This window comes from Schistosoma haematobium, chromosome ZW, assembly GCF_000699445.3.
Source record: "Schistosoma haematobium chromosome ZW, whole genome shotgun sequence".
NCBI lineage: Eukaryota > Metazoa > Platyhelminthes > Trematoda > Strigeidida > Schistosomatidae > Schistosoma > Schistosoma haematobium.
Window position 1 is genome coordinate 11,290,201 of NC_067195.1, and position 13,718 is coordinate 11,303,918.

Here is a 13,718-nt window from a genome sequence, read left to right on the forward strand (position 1 = left end):
AAAAGAGGTAAAGTGGGCTGGACATTCTACAAACTGCACTAGTTTGGTAAGTTTATATATGTAGATAGTCACCATTGACATGGTTATTTCTAATTTGCCATTTTAAAACAAAATATCGTATGCCATTCTGATAATTACTTGCACCCTACTTAATAAATCGTGCTTATTTTCACTAAAACGATCATACTTGTTTGCTTACAGTTTAAGATGAAGCTTTGCGTGAAATAAAAAACCTTTGCATACTACTAACAAGTAGTTTAATGGAAATGATTTCATTTTCAGGTTTCGTTTTTTAACTTAACTCTTCGGACTATATATATCATATGTCAGGTACGCACATGAATATGTTAGAAACTTCGTTCAATTCACAATTCAACACCACCGTAAATTAATCTAAATTAACGTGTATAACACTGCGAAAAAACATTTATCCATACAGAGTTACTTTCTTATTATTCCGATAGTTGTCTGTATATATCATTATGTAATACCACATACGTTTTTAACACAGAAGTATTTTCGAAGATTGATTCAGCGGGTTTGATAGCTGTATGCAACACATAAACCTAATTTATATGATTGTAGTCTGTCTCACTTCGAATCACTTTATCTATTTCAAACGAATGAAGGGAACATTGTTACTTAGAATGCGATTCATTTCAGCTGCATACTCAAAGCAGAGTAAAATCAATATTTATAAAATAAGTCTCGGGAATCGAACCCGAAGTTTACGACCGCCGAGCTAACGCTTGACGTCTGAACCGGAATTTAGCAGTGCCAATGTCTAGTTTCGATCAGTTCACAATATTGACCCAATTATTCTTCATCCTTTATTACGGATAACATTCTAACTACCGAAGTGACTGAATTCCACTGTTTGGAGCTTTTCATCAGAACTAGAATTGCATCTCAAAATTTTTTTGAGTATACATATTATTATCAATGCTGATGTAAGAAGTTTGCAGAGACTGTTGAATTTTCATTGCATTTAATTTTATTTAATGAAATATAAATTTAAAATATATGTATCTGGTTTTTCTGTTTCTATTGGATAATTAAAACTTTCATTTGTAAAGTCCTGGTTTTTATTTTCAATATTGAATAAGTAATGAGAATAATTAACTGCTTGAGGCTAAAACTATGAATCATGTACAACCATCGCACTATATTTTTGTGACTGCGTTTAAATCTAATTATTCATAATAATAATAATTCCTACAAGGGTTACTTTTAGAAATTTATATCAATATTAACCAATTTTAAATTGTTATGTTTTGTTTGATATGTAAACCAATTATTTTATTCTATGCAGTAAAATGCGTGTTTTCATTGATCAGACGGTCGACAAAAGAATGTGCCTCCCCCTAAATTCACGGTTTCCCGATGACTAACCTCCAGCCATTTAATACCTCAAAATAGTTCATCTAATGTCCAGTTTTTTAGACTAATGATTTATTGTAACTAGATCTACAAACTCCGATTAACTTTGTAAAGACTAGAATAATATGACAGTGATCAGTACTCACTAATTAATCATTTGATTTCTACCAACATTATTGGTATTCTTCATTATGCATTAATTGATCTTTTCCTATAAACTTTAACACAATTTATCTAGTGTAAGAGATATACACTTTATAGGAAGAATTTTGTTGAGTAACTCAATTTCAAATAAACTAGGCCATAGTTTTATATTCATGTATTAGTATATCTTCGATATTAAGAAAGATAATGTTTTGTCAGAAATATAAACCTATAGCCAGGAACACCAAACTATACTCTACAATATTTTATGTATATTCGAGAAAAAAAATGTAGGTAAGACAATATTCTCAATATTTATAAATATTGTAGTATATAGAAAAAAAGTTAACTCATCTACTCAAACAAATAAACAATAGTAAATATCTAAGTCACAGGGTATATTCAATTGTATGAATTTACTTTTCTATGTATATATGTATTTATATATCCATTCATGTACGTATGTATGCATGCATGCATTCATACGTTTTCTCTATGAACTTAGAAACATATTAGATTTTTAATAATTTTCAATTGTTGATTTGTTTAAATGTCTGTTACATTTCAAATATGTTTCTTTTTAATAGTTGAAAAAAAGCCCAAATCAAAATGATTCCATTAAATGCCAATAAGTGATTTTTTTTGTTGAACCAAATAATTGATTATTACTTTTTAATTGTTTTAATTCTTTAATTAATGCATTCCATTGAATTGATGCTAAATTATCGATTAATTTAGTCACACCAATTGATATATTTGCCACACGTCTTAAGTGATTCGATGTATCTGTTCGGGTAAATATTTGTAATATTATTCCAATATTATTATAGTTTAATAATCGATTCACATCTACATTTAATGAGACATGTTCATCTTTAGGAATTGAAATATGATTGCAAATGTGGAATAGGTCACTTTGATCAATGCTATTCTCTTCATTATATGATTTTTTCTTAACAAGTCGAATTGGTTTGCATCGTACAATGGATAAGGTTGTATTACCAAGGCACAATAATGCTTGAAATATCATTTCAGCTAGAAAAAATGTTAATAGTATTAACATTATAAACAGAGGGCTAAAGTTAATATGTAATGACTTGATGAAAAAAATACTAAGCTCATTTGCAATAGTTGTTTAAATCTTCCAATTGATGTTTAGGACTGCAATTGATCAGTCTCTTTTGTCGTGTACGCATTCTGTGAGGGTTGCATTAATACTGACATTTAGTCACAAACATTATAAGCAGAGATGGAGGGTGGCTACCAGTGGAATCCAGGATTCGTGTTTCTTCCTATTGAGGACTAGTCACCTAGATTCGGCTGCATGCCAAACTGGCAGTCCACCACGGAACTTTAATTCAGTATCGTTTGTTTCAAACGTCATTGCGTTATATAATTAGCTACTGGTTTCAGACAACCACTGGGTTGTTAATAACACGACAAAGTTTGAAGCGAACGATATCAGGTTCGAGTCTTGGAGTGAATATCAACTCAGATGCAAGTACAACCATTCGACCGGTTCACAGCTCCCATAAAAGGAAGGACAAAATATGCCACCATGAGTGGATTTTCCCAATAGACTACCGTATTTTATGGGCTGCAGTTAGTGATACTAACTACCTGTTCATATCCAAGTGTTTTGAGTGATTTCTGAATTTTCGTTTAAATAATTGGAAGTCAGCAGACTTTACAAAACTAACAAATCCCTATAGGCGCCAAGCACAATGATTTGTAAAAGCAACTTATGTATAGATTGGTTAAATGATCATGAGTACTAGTGGACAATGAAATAACAAAAATAGGAAAGATAACAACTATACTGATCAAGAAAAATTCATTTGAATGAGCTGAGAAGATTAAGACTAAAAATAATTTGCCAGTTAAATGGGATCGGCGAAATCAGACATTGATCTACTATTAGACCGGGAGATGTGAAACTGTAATCCAATCTTTTAGGGACCCGTTCAATTGGTCCCCAGATAATTTCCATATTTCACCATTCACTAACAAACTGAACGATGTATTGATGTTAACAAAGTTGAAAAAATGGTAGCTAATTCAATCCACAATATTACGAGATCATCATCCGCTGCCATTGATGACTTTTGTCGCACTACCGGCTAACTGAACTTCATTAGTCACGTCTTCTAACTAAAACTTCTATAATTTACCATTATTATAAATGTAAACTACTAAATGTTAACTCATCAGTATAAAGGTTAAACCCTCGCCACAAAGCTTGAAGACTATACCAAATAGAGCATTCCCACAGTAGTATGAAATAGTTATACAACTCTTAGCTGTTTTCGACTGTTAGCTAGCTAAATTTTGTTCACGATGGAGTAATATGCACAAACATCTTTGCTTAACATTGACACACATGTCCAGATGCTGCACGGATTTTGAATGGTTCGGAATAATTCTATTATTTGAAGTTATAGCAAATAGTTAACGCGATACACAATCCATATCAAATTTTGATCTCTTCCGTATTATATTTGACGCAATATAGGAAATACAACTAGTATGTATGGCTCCTTGCTTGCCATCTTTAAACAGTTACTTGAACCTATTCAATATTTTGTTTCCTTTCTCATCATAACTCTTTATTTCAAAATAATTTTATCCTCCGCACAGTTGAAACAATTTATAAGATCATCTACATCTTTTGACATAAAATCTTAGACAGTGTTTCATAGATCGATTCTTTTTTGAATGCTGGTGTGGTGTATGTATGAAGTGCTATTACGTGTTAAAACACTGTCATCTATAAGCTAGATGAAAAAGATTAATTTTGCAATGATCATTTAGGCCTTTGTAACAGTGCAAACATCTATTGAGAATCTCTTACCTTATAGTTAGTTAATCGTAAACTTCACCTTAGGTAGATCAATCATTTTACTATTTTAGTAGCGTACGCATAACAAAAGTCTATATACTAAGTCTTCTCTATCAATCATTTCGTTGCGAAGAAATCAAAAACATACATGAAAAGAGTTATCCTGAACTTGTCATTAAGATCTCTCTACTCGTTTATCTCTGTTTCCATCTTTTTCTTTTCAATATGAACTTATGACTAGATAAGGATCACAAAACGCTACATTGTTAACTTTACTCCTTCCTAACGTTGAAATTTCAGTCTTCTAACCCGGGTAATGCCCTATCCTAAAGGTTCATCTATTATCTAATTTCTGTTAAAAATGTAATAACATAATACTATCAAGACTCTTTAGTATTGATTTTATTTAATCAAATTTGTTACTGATAAACAAATCAAACGCTTTCAATAGTCTTTCAACCTTCTACAGACAATAAAATTAACTATAATGTCAACATTATTCTGAACCCAAACGAAGTGTTATAAACCATACTAATCTCGAATAAGTAAACTGGTTAATTTATCTTCCACTCCAAGGATTTGATATTTATTGTTCTACAACATATATACTGTTTTATTTATCCCATTTAACTATTACATTACTTATTGATGCTAACGTAAGTTTTACAAGATCAATAATCTTTTTCAACATTTATTCCATGAATAAAGCTGTATTTTCTATCGATTTCACCTTTGATTATTGATATTTCGTACATCATATGATTGACATTATTGCTCAGTATCTCACTGTTTTACCTAAAAATAACCAGTGACCACTAGAGTTCAACCGGATCTGTTGTGAGATAGTAATTCACTGAAGACAATTGTGTACGTTGGTGCAACTTCGTGGATTGGTTGAATTTAGAGTTTAACACTGTTGGATGCCGGCCGGCTCAGTGGTCTAGAGGTTAAGCGTTCGCGCGTGAGACTGATAGGTCCTGGTTTGGAATTTCGCTGGGCGCGATCGTGGGTACGCACTACTTAAGAGTCCCATATTAGGACGAAACGGCCATCCAGTGCTTCCAGGTTTTCCATGTTGGTCTAGCTTCAATTGACTCGTGATCTCAACTATCAAAATTAAGAATAATTACTGGATTACATCTGTTCAGATTGTATATCATTGAGCATTAAAATGTCGCTTAACATCACTGTATTTTAAAATGATTTGTTTGAATTCTTTATTAATTTTCACAAAATATGTTCCACATTAAAAAGTATTAGAAGATTTATTATAACTTACTTTCATTTTTTAAAATTTTGACATTTTTTATCTCTTCTATATAAATTTCTAAGATAGAAGAGTCTATTTTGTATTGAATAGTTACTTTGACCATTGATTGTTTTAACTCTTCAATTTGCGAAACTTCTGAACTAATATTCGACTGAAATATAAGCAATACCTTAAGTAGAAATAATGCAAAATATTTGACAATTTATTTGTATGACTATAAAATTCACCTTAACATTATAAACGTTTTTCATCACTATTTAATTGATCATCTTTCCATATTGTATCAACATTACGAAAAATAATAATTAAACATTTTAACCTTAACGGTTTTAATCATTTTCACATATTACTGCATTGATTCCTCTCTGAGTGAACTTGTTTGTGAAAGTAATTAAAGATATAGCCTAGTATTGAAATCCAGTATATTAATTTCTTTCTATTTAGTATTTGTTATCCAAGTGTTTCCGTATCAGATTGGTTATCCTTGCACAAGTAATCGAACCGAATATATTATGTTTCACTGAACTACTGAAATTAGATAAGATTTACTTTAATCAGTTTGCTGTATTTTCGTTTTTGCTCACAGGATGAAATAAGATTATTAATATTCACTTGGCGTTGTTTTATTTGTATCTTTTTATTGTTATTTAACACTGCAATCGATCAATCTCATGTTCGCATATGTACATCCTGTACGGATTGCCTCGATATAGCCTTAAGTCACAAGTTTTTTTGAGCAAAGATGGATAGTGGCTCGCAGTGGAATCCAGGACTTGTGACTTATTGAGGTAATCTGCACATGATGCACACATGCCAACGTGAGACTGATCAATTGAAGCGTCAAATAACAGGACTCAGTGGAGAACGCGATGTCGTTTGAAGTGAACGGTACTGGGTTCGAGTCTTGGAGTGAACATCAACTCTTAGATGCAGGCAAATCTAGCTGACGAGTCCGAAATAGAACAAAACGCGCGTTCTGGATCCCATTGCTAGTCATGTCAATCTTTACTTTAAAAAAAAGAGATTATTAACAGTTTCGTTACAATTTTTTAAGATCAAATAGTTAGATTAAATTGAATTTCAACTATAGATAAATTTGTTGTTTGTTAATATTGACATTACTTATTTCGAGAATTTCATTTAAATTCTAATGTGTTATATATTTACATGAAAGAATTCCTGATGCTCTGAAGTAACTAAAATCTGTGACAAATGTGGCTGATTTAACTCAAAAGCGACAGCAGATATAATCACACGTAATTATGTATAAAAAAGACTAGTCTAATTTTGAAATAGTTGAGTGTAAAAAAATAATATTCGTTGAGGTTTGGTTTAGTAACTTAGTAGTTATCTGTAAGTAAAACTACTTTTGGTTAATTGGTCTCATTACAATTTGCAGCACAGAACTGATGAAATAAATCTATTTGAAATAAATTTGAATATCTAAACTACCTGAAAAGAATTCACTTGGTATCGTTTTGCTTCAATCTTCTGATGGAGATTTAAGACTGCAGTTGATCAGTCTGTTATTGACATATGTGCATACTGAGCGTATAGCCTCGATATTGCCTTAATTCACAAGCTATATAAGCAAAGATGGATAGTGGCTAGCAGGTACATCCAGCTGACGAGTCCCAAGGAGACGAAACGCGCGTCCTGGATTCCACTGTTAGCCACTATACAACCTTACCTGAAAAGAATTTTAATAAACGGTTAGAATGTTAGTTGTTTAATTTTGTATTTTACTGATCGGTATTTACATCGTATAATATTTAGGTTCCCTGAGCGATCTCTGAAAGCATGGCTTTAACGAATTGGTAATTATTTATTCAAATTACACTTGTTATTAATCGTAGTCACAGTAAAAGAATATGTATTCTGCATAAACATTAGTCAGCCATTTTAAACAACTTGTTTCACACTGGTTTTTGTATTAAACACCATAGCTGAGTCGTATAACTAGAAATGGGAAAGTGTTATTAAAGTGTCTATGATTCTTTAAGGTAAGTTAGAACGTTTCCATTAGTGCATTTTATAAAATACACTTAAATGTGCTACTACGACTGGTTATCGTTTAGTCCTTCATGATTATGGAAGACATCTCACCAATATTCATATGGAATCCGTGATTCATGATTTGTGCAACCAATCATCCTTATGCATCAACTCATCATCGATTCTCTTTCATACATTTTTTTTCAAAAATGTTCTGAAGGATACCTTCTTCTGAAATTGTTGAGAATAGTTGACTGCTTTCTCATTTATTACTATTACTATTAAAACTAGTCAATCGATCAGAAATACTTATAAAGTGTAAATAATCTTTGATGACTACTTGAAAACATTTGAGGAATATAATACATCATTTACCAAAGTTTTTCCATCCCCGAACTCATTTTTTTGACGATCCTCATTTTCCGTAATGAATGGATATAATTTGTAATTTACTGGACCACTTATCGAATCATTGTTATCACAACTTGCTATTTTCGACTGTCTACTTTGTAACTCTGGTAATTTGCGTAATTCCTGCCAAATATTTTGCATTTTTTCGGGACAATTAATTAATTCATGTTGGTTTAATTTGTAAAATGTTACACCAATACATCTCATCTCTTCAGATATCATATTCATTCTACGTGAACATCTATCATTTCCATAGGGATATGAATGATGACATGAGACGACGGAATTATTACGTCTTGGTATTCTATTATTATTTAAGTTGGCAAATTCATCAGTAGAACTATTCACTGTTGTTGACTGTAATACCGTCAAAACTAATTCAGTACTATCTAATTCGTTCATTGTGACGGAAAATAGGAATGATTGATCGAAATTTGGGTTTAATGAAGTTAAAACTGGTTGTGTGAAATAATTTTTATGAAAACCTTCACTTTTATTACGTGAATTTATTCTCCCTTCATCGTCTTCATCGTGTGCTTCAGTGTAAATTGTAGAACTTTTATTGTGTCTTAAACGTAAACTTACAACAAAATTAGTTGGTGATTGACTTGGTAAAATATTTGAACTTTTAATAAGATTACTAACACCAATTAATCGGTTAATTGTTATATTCAGTATTCCAACAGTGCATGTATACGCCAATGAAAAGCATATGTGTCCATTTGTATCTGGGTTCATTGTGAAATTTGTCCATGTATTGTCTAAATCTGTTTGATTTTTCAATGGTACTGTAGACAAGATACGCATAACAGGGTCGAAAACTTTTTCAGTACTACTTAAGCGACGTTTAACCTCCGACCATACAGATTCACTTGATGATGATAATGATTTTTCACTTCGAAATAATGATTTGAATTTTGTACGGTTTGGCCAAGGCTGTAAGTTTCTGGCAAGATCTGAACCACTTAACTTTGCTAAATGAATTCCTTTTTGTGTTTCTTTATCGGATGATGTTGATGTTTTATTGTCACTTATCTCACCATTCTCGTGATCGATACTACTAGTGTGACTTGCACATTTAGTCGTACAACTTTCAGAGAATGCTCGAATTAATTTCCCTTTCTTTGTAACTAAATTATAATCTGGTTGTACCATTTGAAGTTTAGTGATATTCAATGGTGGATTATCTAAACCAAAAATAAGTTTAGTTTTTTTATCACTGGCGACTGGTAATCTATGATCATTCTCATTTGATTGGTATGATGACATTTGTTGTAAACTATATCTTTGTTGTCTTTCTTTAGATCTCATCATTTCTTTGATTGTTTTTAAACTTGCATTACCAAATGAATCACATTTCGAATGTTCAGTACTACTAATACCACATGAACAAAGATTCGTCTCTTGATAGGCATTCTTATCGAAGCTATAAAGTCGGGCAATTTCTTTTCTTGCGTCTTTATTATTTGACTGTTTATTCATAGATTTTACACGTCTTGTACGTTTCATAATCTGTCTTGAATCGGGATAAAATATTAAATACCAAAGAGCTATGAAAAATATTACTAAACATAAGAAGATCACAGCTAGTAATTCAGTGTGAAACATCGAGATTTACAGAATTTTTTAAAAGTTCTGCTTAATTATTACTTATCAAATGTTCAAGAAAATATTCAATAGTGTGTTTAAAGATGAGATGTATTGGTGTTATGCTGAATAACGTCTTGATATTTTGACAAGTCTAGAAAAAAAGAAAATGAAAGAACGATTATTCACAATTGACATTCATCGTAATAATAAATAGTGTTAGCTATATAGTTTGACATGTATAGCATGGTAGCGTTTGGAAAATAATGATGAATGATAAGTACAAAAATTATAAAATAATCTTTAACCTACTGTGGTGTGTCTCCACTTATGTTATCGTTCACTACACAACTAGTAAACTTTCACTCTGTATTGCTCAACACTTAAGAGGTTGCTATTCAACTTTCAATAATAGTAACTGGATCTAATGCACCTTACACCTGTTTAGCTTCTGCTGCATTTAGACACAAACACGTTACCTTTTGTTTGTATACAAATGATAAAAATTATGCGATTCATATATCTAGGATTACTGCTAATATAAATACTGGTGTACATTGATTTTCATTAAGTGATCGAACAGTGTTCATCTCTCAAATCTACATCCGGCTAATTGAAGACTAATTGGTTTAGTGATAACCTATTTAACAGACAGTGCACAACATGAACTGATATCTCACCCATATCATCAGTTTTCTCAAGATTGTGTATATTGTTTATTTGTGAATGTTAATGATCGCGAAATCTAAATGCAAGTATTTTAACTAATTACTTTCAGATGCCTAAATTCAGATTTCCAAGTGTTTACAGAAAAACAATAGATAGTTTTAATGATGCTATCTTGAAAATCCGTCTGAAAATGTATTAGTGCATTAAGTGAACATTTATAGAGGTAGTGCAACGAAGGTATCCATTTTTAGCATTAACTACTCAACATTTTATTGATCGGTAGATTGCCTACGTACATTCACGATAAAATTTATTTTTACGACCAATCACTATTTTGCTGATTAATTTCAGTGTTACATATCTATTTTAAATTATCTATGGCCTCTTTGAGACTTTTATTCAACATTTCCATCTTTCATGTCAAATCTATGATGTTTTACAACAGTTATTTTCGTATATTAAATATGAATTCTAGAATACGTCTTATTTCCTAAAAGAACTTATATAGTAGTCAACAGTGTTCATATCAAAAACCTCTATATTAATTTTTCTTATTGCTTTCTCAACAACGTGACATTTTTGTAATTTTCTTTCACGTATAACACTTAATAAATTCTCATTGAACTATCTTAATAGATTAGAAAAATTGTAAGTGAATAAGCTTTGTAAATATGTAAGTATGATTAATGGAATTAAAAGAGGCGACATAAATTTGAAAATTAAACTTCAATAGTATTTACTTCCGTATATAACGTGAAGTTCAGTCAAACAGACACTATAGTCCCTAAAACAAATATATACATTTTATCAAAATACCAAATATATTCTAAGGTAAATAATCATTAATGTTGTGTTGAATTGATTCAATGAAAGTATGTTTTGTTAAAGACCCTTGTTAAAATTAACATTTGATCATGAACCTATAAAATTTATAATAATTCACTAAAAAAAACCTTGTCGATACTGAATATTCATAAAATCTCATATGAAGATACAATATAGTAAAGAAAACAAATTGGTTATTTACATCGACATTGGAAAACGATAATTCTAATTAATTTTAGCCTACAACCATGAAAGAATTTATTCAGTATTTTTCTTACTACAGTCGACGCCATAGTAAATATAATAAATTACATATAAGAGTTTCATTCGAACTATGTAATATTTTTGTGTAGAAGAGAAAAATGAACTATACAGTATTCAATGAAATAATAAACCTTTAATCAATGTTTAAACTATCGAATTATTTAAATCGACTGTAGTTAGTATTATCTACTGTTAATCAGTAGCAGACGATATGTTTCAATGGCAATTTGAGCAAATCATGAGTTCTTGAAAAGAAATATACTAATTCAAGTTTAAATACTGAGTGTACTATATTGCATTGTAATGAAAAACAACATACAATATCAGAATGAGTAGAAAATTAAATTTTGTTCCTTTTGTGACTTGATGTAAGTCGTTTTCTCAAACAATATACAAAATCGTAACTGAATTGTCAAAAAAGCTGTTTGTAGTCATTTGAGGTGTAATTACATTTTATGGTATTCAAAGTTCGTGCTGCATATTTTTTGGGTGTTTGAGATCGGTTGTTTCTTTTTTTAGCTATTCTCTGAAGAAGTGATATGTGCTCAGCAGCGAAATGCCACAGATTCAATTTTTCCACCCGTTGAAATATCATAAACATGTGATTTTTTATTAGGACTAATTCACTCAATGCTCAATTCATTTGAAATTATGAAGTCGAACCCTGTTATTGATTCTTAGCATACGACACTGTTACAGTACAAATATATTAATACACTTTTTACTGAGAAAGGAAGACAAGACATTTAATATTATTATTAACAATGCAAACTAGTCACTTACGTAAAATTCAAACACACTGAAAGGTAGAATAATTTAGTAAAATAACCAGCTGTTTATATTTCAGAATAGGTGAACAATTTCTGATAATTTTATGAATACCATGAACATATTTCTCATCTTTTGTACGCGCAAAGACGTAACTTTATAACCATATTTATAATTCAATTGAGTTTGGTTAGTTTTGTGATAGAAACATTTAAATTCAAATTGACAATCATTTTTTAAAAATGAATTTCAATAAGAAAAAATATAGATGAACAATGCACCGTATTTATTTTTTTCACTAAATGACCTGACATAACCAATGTTATCAATTAGGATGAAATTGATTGGGTATTTGCTGTTAAATTTTGATTGGTCATTTTTTATGCTTCCTATTGGCTGTAAATAAATTTAATTCACAATGATTAGCATTACCGCTGAATTAAACAATTTTGTTGTTTTTAGAGTAACTTATTGGGCTTTGAGTGTAGAAATATAACATATGCATCATTTATTGATATAAGCTTTCCAAAACTAGCTTAATCAATTTAGTTTCTACCCCAGTTTCCGTTCAAAAGTCTTTTAGTATCAATTTATTGATGGAAAGCATTCAAAAACATATGCTTCCTTATAGTGGTGTCCTTTTTATTGATTCACACGCTATTTAGAAGATACATATGATCCACAGAACAGGTAAATTGTGCTAAACAACGGAATTCCGGAGCGCATTTTGTCTTACTTGGTATACGTGCCTCCTGACTGACTACCAATATCCTCATATTTTACTGTCATTTTTGTGAAATACGCATTTTTCTGGTAAACCTGTTACTCAGTTTTATATACGATATCAACTATATTTTCCCGGAGGTGTGTTGAGTAGTTGCAATTCAGTTTAACGGTTTAATCGAAATGATTTTTGAGTAAGAATACAGTTTTTTTAATATAAAGCCTATTCAAAATGAAATACTACTATAATCCTACTTATCTCAAAATAACTACCATATTAAATTAGCCGATAGCTTGGCACTCTCCTCTTTTGATCGATTAATTGCATAATTTTATTTTGAAACAAGAATGTTGATAAGTAACGTAAATGTTGACATTCAAAACGAAACTACATTCTATAATATTCAGAGTACATACTATGAAATTTTTGACGCACTATTGTCTTCAGTCATATACTATTAAAATTTTCCACGAAAATCTGGAATTGATGACCTTTAAATGTCATGAGTTCATTAAAAATGGAACTTTTTGACAAATTTACAGTAAGCGAATGGTCCAAAGGCAACTTACTCATCACCTAACTAAGACATTATAGGTTTGATTACTGATAGAGTCTTGAGTATATACTGCTGAAGTGTCTAATAGTAGGAAAAAACAGGTGTCCGTTGGTCACTGACACCCAACGGTTGTTTATTCTACACCTGCGCGTTGTATAAAATGACCCGCATAAGTAAACAGTTTACTGATTTCAGTTTAATTTCATCAAATATTCAACAGTACCCAATACAGCTGAATTTTTATGGTTAAATAGGTTTTCTTAATTCGACCGATTGTCAACCTGAG

The 13,718-nt window shown here is 30.8% G+C and overlaps 1 protein-coding gene across 1 annotated transcript; it reads right to left on the reverse strand.

The window, feature by feature from the left end:
• Positions 1 to 1,815: 1,815 nt before the first annotated feature.
• MS3_00002769 (uncharacterized protein) lies at positions 1,816 to 12,455 on the reverse strand. The gene is made up of 4 exons (XM_012941623.3): positions 12,168 to 12,455; positions 8,004 to 9,780; positions 5,643 to 5,802; positions 1,816 to 2,559 (listed from the first exon to the last, which is right to left on the reverse strand). The coding sequence occupies exons 2-4, from the start codon at positions 9,645 to 9,647 to the stop codon at positions 2,129 to 2,131; spliced, it is 2,235 nt and encodes a 744-aa protein (XP_012797077.1). The 5' UTR covers positions 9,648 to 9,780; positions 12,168 to 12,455; the 3' UTR covers positions 1,816 to 2,128.
• Between the last annotated feature and the right edge of the window lie 1,263 nt (positions 12,456 to 13,718).

Bases quoted from the DNA above. Each gene is read 5' to 3' on its own strand.
- MS3_00002769 (XM_012941623.3), bottom strand. From the start codon at position 9,647: ATGTTTCACACTGAATTACTAGCTGTGATCTTCTTATGTTTAGTAATA. The intron at 5,803-8,003 runs GTAAATGATGTA...TTTCTACTTAAG, and splicing joins TCGGGGATGGAAAAACTTTG to GTATTGCTTATATTTCAGTC. The intron at 2,560-5,642 runs GTAAGTTATAAT...CATTTTTTCTAG, and splicing joins CAAAATTTTAAAAAATGAAA to CTGAAATGATATTTCAAGCA.